The 12,023-nt window shown below is 44.2% G+C and overlaps 1 protein-coding gene across 2 annotated transcripts in view; it reads right to left on the reverse strand.

The window, feature by feature from the left end:
• Positions 1-3,324: 3,324 nt before the first annotated feature.
• LOC147614997 (uncharacterized) overlaps positions 3,325-12,023 on the reverse strand; it is a 45,522-nt gene continuing 36,823 nt past the window's right edge. For both annotated transcript variants that reach the window (XM_086780275.1, XM_086780274.1), the window contains exons 4-7: positions 4,272-4,350; positions 4,094-4,193; positions 3,743-3,950; positions 3,325-3,605 (exon numbers count right to left, since the gene is read on the reverse strand). In XM_086780275.1, the coding sequence (XP_086636401.1) occupies positions 3,516-3,605; positions 3,743-3,950; positions 4,094-4,193; positions 4,272-4,350 (477 nt within the window). In that variant the 3' untranslated portion in view covers positions 3,325-3,515. The remainder of the gene's footprint in view (positions 3,606-3,742; positions 3,951-4,093; positions 4,194-4,271; positions 4,351-12,023) is intronic.

Below are 12,023 nucleotides of genomic sequence, written 5' to 3' on the forward strand. Positions count from 1 at the left end.
AGTACATACATAAATGGAAAGTACTCTCCTACAACAATATACAACAATATACAAATGGTTGGTCTATATAGTGTGAACCTGACTATATGAGCTGGCACTATAACTATGCCATAACTCTAATACTCCAAAGGGGCTATGTGTCATCCACCACTGGCGGTATATCAACCATAATCTTACCAACCATGCTAGTGGCATAAGTGCGGAAGCTATCACCCAGTCGGGTCATCAATGTCCACCGTAGCACTAGTTGAGCTCGATATCTCAACAGAAATTAGGGTTAAAAATTTAGAGCTCGATACTCCAAAGGGGCTATGTGTCATCCACTGGCGGTATATCAACCATAATCTTACCAACCATGCTAGTGGCATAAGTGCGGAAGCTGTCACCCAGTCAGGTCATCAATGTCCACCGTAGCACTAGTTGAGCTCGATATCTCAACAGAAATTAGGGTTAAAAATTTAGAGAGAGAAAGAAAGTAGCAAGATATCCTAGTTTAGTAAAATAAAATTAGAGATTATTGAGATTTTAATTCATTTTTTTAAAAATCATTAGTGCAAGAATAGCCAAGAATTTTAGAGAGAGAAAGAAAAAATATTTAATATACATGGGTAAGATTGCGGTCAAGAATATTTAATATCCTCTCCAATAACTTGAACTAATCTATCCTCTGCATGGTGAAGCCTCCACTCCAAGAGCTCCTCTTTATCTAACCTCACTAAATGAGAAATAGGATTCCACTACAAAAACTTCATCATTCATAATCCCTCTTGAAAATAACCCTAAGTTGTTGATAATAGCATTTGAAGGTCATCTCTACAACTGATAAAGATAAATCCATTGATATGACCTTAAGCCATTGATGTGACTTTAACATCAATAATCTCTTTATTGTGAAAAACCAAGCCTCATCATCGATGCTACACCCAAACCCATAAAACCTAATGTTACCTCGAAAGATATGCTAAGAAGAGTACCAATCCTTCAACCCCATCAAATAAGATATATCCAACACATAACCCATTTTCTAGATATTTCAAGGAATCAAATTATGGGTTAAAAACATTTTTAGCTCATGGCTATGATGGCTACCTTACCAACCCATACCATGGAAATATGGAAAAAGGTCATTCTACCATCTCTTCCACATAAACCCACACAAGACTAAATTAATGGAAACCTTAGCCAACTCAAAAGATGTGGGTTTAAAAGAACTTATCGCAAGCTCATAGATATTATGAAGCTAAATGCTGAGTTATGGATTCTAAAGAGAACCCACAATACTCCCTAGACCTGCATAAAGGAAGAAACCACCTCAACAGTAAAGGAACTAACCCCCAATCCAAAACTTTTGGGAAATATGGGTGCCTATGCACCTACTCCATGCTCATGAGTATTATGATGGTAATTATGTCTTATGGTTTTCATTACGATGGTAAATACATCATATGGTTTCCATGTGACAGAATCACAATGATAATTACATCATATGGTTTCCATGTGATGGAATCATGATGGTAATTCCATCATAGGGTTACCTAAAGAAATTAAGAAGAGCACAACCTACTCCATGCTCAAGGGTATTATGATGATAATTCCATCATATGGTTGCCTAAAGAAATTAATAAGAGCACCGCCTCACCACACCAACCCCAGTTACAAAGAAATCCCCCAAAGTCTCAAAAAGGGTTCGGAGGCCAAAGCAATACCATAAGAACCATCTCCCAAAAACATAGAAGCTACAAGAACATATACACTCGAAGGGTAAACAACATGTGAACTTGCATACTACCTTAAAAGTTGAAGAGCTACAATTCAAAGTTTCATTCTTGCTTAACTTACCACTTTTACAATGGAGAGTCAAATATTCAAAAACCCGCTTTAGGAATCCAAACCATTCACAAGAACATAACATAAGAACCTACTCTCTCACAAGCTTTAGTAACATAAGAACCTGCTCTCACAAGGGTTTTGCATTCTTCACCAACCTATCCAGCAACAAAGGATCGGCCATTACGCAAGCATAGCGGACAAGATTTGCATAAGATTAATGGTACCCTTCAATAGATTACATTTCCTAAGACAACAACTCCAAGAATTCGTTATCTTTTCTTCCTAAAATCCCAAGGGACAAAATCTCTGTTGAAGGTACTCTTGATTCAGATGGTTCGATTCATTATGATTTCTCCAACTACTACAAACTACTAGGCCCGAGTAAGCACCATCTTATCATGATCATTGTATCCTACTATATTGAGGTACTTTTTCATAGAAAAAATCCAATTCAAAACTGCTTCTTTGAGGTTGTTTCCTCAAAATGGACCCAATTGTGATCTATGTATGTAAGAATAGCGCCAATACGGAAGTGAATAATTTAAATTCTATTAGGCTACCAAAGAGGACGATCGTTGAAAACTACTCTCCAGAAGAAAAATCAACACTATCACATAAGACCTGAGTAGGCTAAACCAATGCCTCTCAAAAACAATAATTCCAAGAAAATAATGAGATTTGAACTTATACTCCTCTACTTTAACTCTTCACTCACTTTGTCAAGATGATTGGGTTACTATACCCATAGCACTAGTTGGGATTTGACATGTCCTTGGAGTGATTGTTATGTAGCCCTAGGCTACCCTACCTTACTTTTGGAAAGAAATAGCTAAGGGTTTGTGTTATCCATCAATTGTCCAATGTGTGAACAAAATAACTCCCCTTTGTGACTCTGAATCCTCCACACTTCATGGCATGTCTCTACATGCAATTGGTATGATGGGACTCATCACTGCCCTCAAGATATTGTCAATGCATATGCTGTGAATTCCTCTTCATGTAGTTTCTTAGAAACCAAACTTGGAATTTATTATAATACCATAAATTTTGGGCCGGGCTCGTTGATACTCTTCTAGCCACTTGGGCCTGTATACAAGGATCTTTAAAAGCTGCGCAAAGAAAATGTAACAAATTTATGAGAGAGTGGAACCATGGTATTTTCTTCTGCTCTACTCCTATGGGGCTTTTATGGCATTATAGTGCCCCCGATTGGTTGAGATCTCCCTACCTTTTGGTTTGAGGTCTCCCTTTGTAGGATTTTTTATAACTTAATAGAAGTCTCTTTTCGGAAAGGGGGAAAAAAAAGAAGCCAGGCTTTCCTTCCATCATTATACCAACCATTTTGCATAGTGCTTGACTTCTCTTCTTAGTATACTTGATAGTGCAATGAAAAGATGGTTGTGATATGTGGTGACTCACAGTGATAAGAGATACAGGGACTTGAGAGAGAGAGAGAGAGAGAGAGAGAGAGAGAGAGAGAGATGCTGATCAAAGTACACAAAGCAAATACATGTATGACCACCAAATAAAAGAGCCCATCTTCCAAACAATTTTCTGCCTTCCACTTGTAAGGCAAAAATATATGACCTTTTTACAGACGCCAAAATATAGCCGAGTTCATACCAACTTTAGGAGGAGGTACATTACAAAGGCCAAGAATCTCTACATTTTTCATCTGATAAATATCATTGCCTCTTCTTTGACCCTGACAAATCATCAGGATTAGAGCCTTGAAGGCTGAAAGCTCCCACAAGAAAACCTGCAAGATAAGGTGGCTGCAAAAGGCAGACAACTTCAGTGATGGTTGTTCAACTAATCCTCAAAGCTTTACCAGCAACTGCTCCCATTTAAAAAAACATTCACATTGGAGGACAAGGGTTTCTTTCACATCAGCACCATTGTCATGTCTTACCTTAGGAACTCCACGTTTCAAGTGATAGACAAGTGGGTCTTTCCCATTGAGCAAAAACGCACTCTGCCTTTTCATACAGTTGACACATTGGGGGTAAAACCTCTGGGATGTGTTCTTTGGAACACTAAACAAAGAAGCCCAATAAGCTCGGTTCAGCTGCTGCTGTAAAGATCGTACAATCATGTTTGGAGGTATGTGATCTGCAAAGCTGAACGAAAATAAGCAAGTTAAAACGAGCTGAGACTGCATGCAGCTACTAAGAGCAAGAAAAAAACAGTTTACAAAAATGGCCAGAGCACCTTTATCTTGAGAAGAGTGAGCTTAAGGTTAAAATGATATGCAAGATGGTACCTTTTCCCAGTCCTGCTGCCACAGTGGTGGCAACCATCTCGCCGGAAAGCCTCATTTAGCTGTTTACACTGAAATGCAGTAGCTTGATTGGGTCCACTCGCTGCAAAACTGCGCCATTTTCAACTGCACAAACACTAAAAAGGGAAGGGCAAAAGGATAGTATAGGATAAGAACTCACCTGGAATTGAGAAATTTGCGAGTGCTCCACGTCTGCAAAGATCACTTGGCATCAAATTGCAAAAGCTTCCCCCTAGAACCTGATTGTGTAAAAATACATGAAATGAGGGTTCTTGAAGGAAAAAAATGGCCAAAACAAGAAGTGAGAGAGTGCTAAATTAAGGACACTTTTAACAATTGAATTTTGATGTAAAACCAGACAAACAAGTGGAGAGTTGGTCCCAGGGTGTGGACAAAAGGATAGGCAATTCTTGCATGGTCATGAAAATGTGAATGGGAAAAGGCTACAGTACTATGTAAAAGGATAAAAACTAGTGAATATGCTAAGCAAGCACAATTCTGATTAAATTAAAGTTTTATGAGCTCGTCTCTCTTTTTGTTCACATTGAAAGAAGTTTTAATAAACGCCCTAAAAAGAAAGACCATAAGGGTCCATGAGACCATGGTGATACATAATAAGTACACCTACCATGCATTGGCATGAAAAGAAAATAAGAACTAAACACAAAAGTGCAGATGCCTACTAGGTATGTGGACTGATAGCGATGACTACATAAAAAAGAGAGATGTAACATGTGGAAGCTTCATGGTCAAATTGGTAACTTCAATGCTCAAAATTCAGCAATCTTTCACGACGAATATAACGCACAAAACTGAAGTAGGTGCAAAAAGAGAGAGAGAGAGAGAGAGAGAGAGAGAGAGAGAGGGAGGGAGAAGACACAGTATTGGGTCCCAAATACCCTCTAGTATTGGGTCCCAAATACCCTCTGTAGGGCCCCCACCACGAATGGTGTATTTGCTTTATTAGAATGATGAAAATCTGAAAATAAAGACTGAAATCTTGACCTGCAATGTTCACCTTGGTAGGAGCACTGCCTTGGCTATCCAGGCCCTTTGAACACGTCCACCCTTTCTAAAAATATGAGATGAATGAATCGTTTCTTGGCTAGAGTATATATCAAAACAAGCGCTTCTGAGGCTGCTTTCTGGAGTGCACGGAATGCGTCAAGCACCTTGCCTGTAACTGTGAACGACTTGCTGAATAAGCATCTAATACTTATATGTTCAAAGTTTCACATTGTGGGTTGCTGCCCTCCCATCGCTTCTGTCCAGCCACCAATTTGGGGCTGTGAAGCCTGCGCATGGGCTGTTGGGCTGCTGGGCAGCCTGTGGGGGCTGTCCCACACCTGGCCGACAGCCCCTGTAGGGCCTAGGCCCAGACGGCTGGCTGTCTACTGGCCATAGGGTTGGCCGACAGCCCCTTCCAGCCCAAGTCAAGGCTGGTGGGCACAGCCGGGGTCCTCCTAGCCCCTTGGGGGTGGTTCTACACCTCCCCCATGCCGACACTAATAGTCTTGGGGTAGCCCTATGGGCTGGCCCCATCTCTACATGCAAACCTACATGCCTACACAGAGGTCTGGCATCCAATTGCAAACCAAATACTGTAACTTGGTTGAACACAATGCTAATCAATACACTTAAATACAAGATTTGATGGACACATGCTCAATACAAGAAGTAATTTGCTGAATTGACAAGAGACACACAATGAGCCAGAACGGCCGACCCCTCCCTCAAATGAAGTATATTGATCTTGGGAGAATCAAGTACATAGTGTCATGGGCATTTCTGACAAGATTTCCATACGAATGCATATGAATACAGTATTGCAAACAAGTGGTTGTCAATGTAGACTTGTAACTCACACTACCCTCTCAAGTGCCCATGTTCCCTACCATCTGCTCTCTATTGTTCCACCAACACATGGTATCAACAATCTGCAAGAGCACGTAGGACAAGAGAACACTACACAGGGTATGTGATCTTGTAATCCGGTTCCTCCCTCCTGCTACTTGCTTCCATATTTAAGCATAAAAGCTTACCAATTGTTGCAAGTAGAGTTGATGACAACGGAAGTCTTCGCGATGGAAGTCCTTAGAGTGATGGGATCTTCGATTTGTCGTATTTCTTCGCGACAAAAGTCTTCAAGAGGATGAAGGAAACCCTGGGAAATCTTCCCCTATGGTTCAACTTGAGAAAGGAGGGCTGAAATTAGGGTTTTCAGCAAAAAGACCAAAAATTACAGCAAAAAAGAGAGCTGTTTTGCTGAATTTCAGTCATTGGGAGTGTGTAAGAGAATGAATAGCACCCGAAAACACTCTTGGAAGCTTGAGAAACACCTTAGCAAGCTTGGATATGGAGTTGGGAAGGAGAAAGTGCAGAAAATACAGCAAAAATGCCTTCATGAAGAAGGCGCCAATCTCCAGAGAGAGGAGGAGGAGTGAGGTAGTGAGGTGTCCAGTGTAGGTGGCAGGCAGGTGCTTTGTGGAGCAAGCTAGAGTGGATACATGGCTGATTACTCCCTTTGTACAAGAGGGATAAGGTCTGGGCGGTGGACATTGGGTATTGTCCACCTCGGGACATCAGTGTGTGAACACCGGGATGGTCATAATTTATAAGTGAGTTTTGGTCACCCAAAACTTAATGAAGTGTGTACACACTCACTTATAAATTAGTGCTAACTCCTAAGGCTAGGTTTATGACCAATACTTACCACCTGTCACATGCCACAACCATGACAACAGACAGTTTCACACGCACGGTTCGCGGGCGGGCGTCCCCTTACTCGGAACTACAAATTGGTCAAGCAAGCATAAATAGACATGCTCCAGACAAGTACACGAGGTACCAGACCCAATGGAACACCAACCCACCAGGCATTTCTGGGCATGTACACAGAGACAAAAGTCTCAACGAAAAGCCAAGTCCACAGTATCACATGAGTGGCATCAATCCCCGGCATATACAACTGCCATGGACACCAGTCCAATGTACATATATGATGAGAAAGCACGGATGGACCAATTGGGTGGCCAAATGGTAACAGATACATAGAACATCTGACATCATTCCAAAGGGAGACTCACAGCGCGGACTAGCACTGCTTCATGTGCAGGGCAATGTAGACCTGACCTTGGATGCATAGAGTGGAACCCTGGCTGACTCATCCCGGATTGAGCGCACATGGGACCAGTTTCCACTCCAAGCCCTGCACCTTCTTGTTCAGATATGTCTCTGGCATCCAAGTGCGAGATGCACGTGACATCCCCTTCTGCTTAACTTGACGGAAGTTGCATAGCCTCTAAATAGTCCGTCAATAAAGCCGAATAGTCATCAAAGAACTCTTTGTCAAGCCACGCTGCGTGGGTCCCTCGGTCCTGAAACTTTGTGAGAAATTGTCTTTGTCTTCGGCCGGAGCCATGCTTAAAGCGGTGCAAAAGGATCTGTTCTGGAACCATCACTTCAGCTTCATCAATGATATCTTGTTCCACTTCGTCTTTCACTTCTGAAGGGATTGGACCTGCATACGGTTTTAGCCAACTGGAGCTGGTCAGATGTTACACATACTTGGGGGTGGTCTTCATAGGGCCTTCCTTCACTATGATACTAAACACATCATGCATAGTCTAGCTCGGAGGTAGCTTCAACTTCATTGAAACCTCGTTAATCTTTCTTTGGATGGAAAAAGGTCCAAAGCTCCTAAATGATAGCTTTGGACATCATTTGCCCACCTGTTTCAATCTTTGCTTCATGATCCGAAGATAAACCCAATCTCCTTCCGAGAACTTCATATCCCTTCGGTCTTTGTTGGCCTGTCGAGTGTAGGTCTCCTATGCTTTAGCCAACCTGTCTTTCAGTGACTTTAAAATCTCCCAGTAAGACTCCGTCATTCTGTTCGCTTCAGTGTCATGTGCATCACAGACGCCATGGACATTCTCAGGGCTAGATCCAGAAGAGGCAAACAGATAAAGACCATGAACCAGTAGAAGATAGGTAGAACCAGAATGTAGGAGCTTCAGGTGTAGCATCTGAAGTGGACTTGGAGCAAAGCATGGATCAAATGGCTGCCGGCTGCAGGACAGAGGATGCTGGCTGCCAGAAGAGCTGTCGGCTGACGTCAGCAGAGTGTGGGCAGCAGGCGCATCATACACAAGCAGCATGCGCAGGAGGATATCCAGTCGGCTGTGCTTAAAAAAAGCATTAATGAAGTATGAAGTGGCCGACCAGCAGTCGGCCAGTTCCCCATGTAGTCCAAGGGCTATAAATAGCCCATCTTGCTCAAGGTTTTATTCATTCAGCCCACTAGGGGTTTGGATCAGTAGGGTCCTAGTCTAGGGCAGAATTTTGGGTGTTTTACCACCTTTTCAGGAAGGCAGCCAAGGGCTGCAGACATGTACCTTTTTGTACCATAGTATATACTGAATTTCCAGCACTTCTCTCTCTCTCTCTCTCTCTCTACTCTCTCTCTACCTGTGTTTTTGCACCAGATGGTGCGTTTTTGCATCAGAAGGTTTCCAAGAGTGTTTAGGACTGAAAGAAGACTACCCAGAGCTTCCGCGTGTTACATTGGTATCAGAGCATCAGGCTCAGCAAAGCTAAACACTGATTCAGTCCTAGATGATGGTGTACAGGTCCAAGGTACAGGAAAGTACACGGATTCGAAGCCCAAGGCAAGAACACAGATCGGGAAGAACTCCCAGGAGGTTGGTTGGTGGTGTTCCACAGTGCCAGATGGGGATGGCAGTGCCGTGAGCCAGATAGGTTCTCAGGCAACGGTCCCAAGGGAGGTTGATCCTCCAAGGGTGATGTGAGAGTGCCAGACTCAGTTCCAGGAATGAAGACCAAGACGGTGTTCAAAGTCAGGGCAGGAATGGATTGTGGACTAGAGGAAGACCAGATGCATAGATCTTCATCAGAGACAGAGTGGTTTGGAGAACAGGCCGGGTTTTCAGAGAAAAAGGTTTGCCAGCGATGGATGATGACAGAGGGACTTCAGGACAGGATTGGGATGATGACAGTCATCCAAGAGCAGGTTGGATTCCCGTCATCAAGTTTAGCAGAGGGGGATGTCATGTGCATCACAGATGCCATGGACATTCTCAGGGCTAGATCCAGAAGAGGCAAACAGATAAAGACCATGAACCAGTAGAAGATAGGTAGAACCAGAATGTAGGAGCTTCAGGTGTAGCATCTGAAGTGGACTTGGAGCAAAGCATGGATCAAATGGCTGCCGGCTGCAGGACAGAGGATGCTGGCTGCCAGAAGAGCTGTCGGCTGACGTCAGCAGAGTGTGGGCAGCAGGCGCATTGTCACCATTGAGCTATCTAATGGTCCTCTTATCTTCTTGTGTGAGCTTTGGGCTCTGGATGAGCATACTCCGTAGTGGTGCTCCATCGCTAGGACTGGCACGGCGTGATTCGTAGTGCCAGGGACGGGTGGATTGCACACGGTGTATGTTTCTGGATTACCACCGCTAGGACTGGCACGGCGTGATTCGTAGTGCCAGGGACGGGTGGATTGTACACTGTGTGTGTACCTGGAATTGACTTTCCGGTGGGCCTGTTTGTGCCCGGAAATGTCAAGTATTGTGCAAGTACATGAACGGAGATTATCCTTTAACAATGTTGCATTGTGCACTCATGTTTGCCTGCCTTTGAAATGTTTTCGCGTGAACTGGTTTCGTTTGCATGCCTGACATGTGTGTCTAGCTCAGGGGTCGGGGACGCCCTCCCGTGAGCCGTGGAATGCCTTGTCTTCTGACAGGTTTTGTGGCGTGTGAACAGGTGGGAAATCCTTATTTAAATAAGAGTTTTAAGTTATAAGCCTTATAACTTACAGGTTTCATACTTCATTAAAAGTAGGTGGACACTTTATAAGTGTGGGCACCCTCTTTTGGCCTGGGCACCCTTTTATAGCATGTGGGGTGGGGGTTGGCCACCTACCCCACCTACCACACCCAACCTTTTGCATGGGAGGAAGGCGCCTCACTTCCAGCCCTCTCCCTTGCATTTTTGGAGCAAGAAAACACAACTCCTTGCTGGGATTTTAGAGAAAACAGGCTGGAGCACTCATTATTCTCATGAAACTGGTCGTACAGCAGGCACAACAGCAGGTACAGCAGGTACAGCAGGTACAGTACCTTCATTAATTGCTGATTCTGGTCGTACAGCAGGTACAGCAGGTACAACAGGTATAGTACCTTCATTGATTGCTGACTCTGGTCGTACAGCAGGTACAACAGCAGGTACAGCAGGTACAGTACCTTCATTAATTGCTGATTTTGGTCGTACAGCAGGTACAACAGCAGGTACAGTACCTTCATTAATTGCTGATTCTGGTCGTACAGCAGGTACAGCAGGTACAGTACCTTCATTAATTGCTGATTCTGGTCGTACAACAGGTACAGCAGGTACACCAGCAGCCTCCAGAAGATTTTCATCGCGAAGAATGAGGAATTCTCCTGCTCTCCTATGTCTGGACTCCTCTTCCATTCACCGAGTCAACTCCGTGAGGGTGCCCCATCGCTAGGACTGGCACGGCGTGATCCGTAGTGCCAGGGACGGGTGGATTGCACGCGAAGTGTGACTCTGGAAGGTGCTATGGACGGGGCAGCCCTTGGTGACTGCAGACTCGGCATCAACAAACATGTTTGGGTTTGATACTTTGTTTTCATTGTGCATTGCTTATTGGAAATCTGGCCTTGGGCCCGTGTACTTGTAACAAATTCTCCCAAGTAATAATATCATTTCCTTGGAGGGGCGCCGGCCGTTCCGGCCTCAGTGTGGTGTCACCTATCTATGCTCAGAGTTGTTAATTACTTTTTGCTATTTTGTCTTGTGCTATTGTCTTTTAAGAGTGTATATTAAAGTGCTAACTGGAGAAGTGAGTCCAGGAAGGGGTGACCCCTGCTTGGGTCTCGTTTCAGTGGTATCAGAGCACGGATCTTCCTTTTTCTACATTGGGAGACGATCCAAAGGCTTCCTGACCACTCTCCATTAGTGACTTTACTCTTATTATGGCTAGCCAAGCAAGTAGCAAGGAAGTGCCAAATTCAAAGGGGCACTCCAGTGGAACACAAGCAAGTGGACGGATGCCTTATGCCCGTGATCATGTATGGTTGGGACAGCCGTCCCGTGGCAAGGAGAAAATGCAGGAGCAAGAGCAAGAGCCAAGTGCCATGAATGCAGAAATTCAGCGTATGCGAGAGCTTCTCCATGCCAGGGAGATGGAATTGGCCAGCCTACGTGAGGACCCACACATTCAACAAGTGCTAGATGCAAAGAAAAAGGAGGCAACCGTCTTTCAAGACTTTGAGGCTTTGGCTCGTGGATCAGGGCTGAAACCTCGTGAGCTAGCTCTTTCATTCTTAGTGGACAAGGGTGATGTATTGCAGGGCCAGGATGGGGAGCTTGTTATAAAGAGATCTCCATTGGTGGACATGCCTGGGATAGCCTCTCCAAAGCTGAAATCTGCTGTCCACAAAGAGGAGCCTTCCATTACATCCCGACGTGATTCTACCTTATATGGGAGGCATAGCCATGCCTATGAAGGTAACATTACTTCTAGAGATGATCGTTACAAGCCTCATTCTTCATCATTGCAGGTTTCTCATGGGCTTAGAGAGCACCGACATCCCCGAACTACTACTTTACCTGTTGAACTCTCCCATGAAGAGCCATTTCTTCATGCTCCCATCTCCACACCCTCTCCGGATCATGCTTATGCTGCAAGAGAAAGTGGTGGGGCTACACACATGCATGCAGGTACAGCACATGGTTCACGTCCACGTATGCCACCTAAGTATGCAGGAGCATCTATGGATGCCAGGGCTGATCCACATGAACGTGGAATCAAGAGGACGCATGGGGATTATGAGCATCATGTTCATAAGCAAAAGGAATTCAAAGCCGGG

This window comes from Cibotium barometz, chromosome 41 (assembly GCF_041138505.1).
Source record: "Cibotium barometz isolate CiBa-2024 chromosome 41, ASM4113850v1, whole genome shotgun sequence".
In the NCBI taxonomy this organism is placed as follows: domain Eukaryota; kingdom Viridiplantae; phylum Streptophyta; class Polypodiopsida; order Cyatheales; family Cibotiaceae; genus Cibotium; species Cibotium barometz.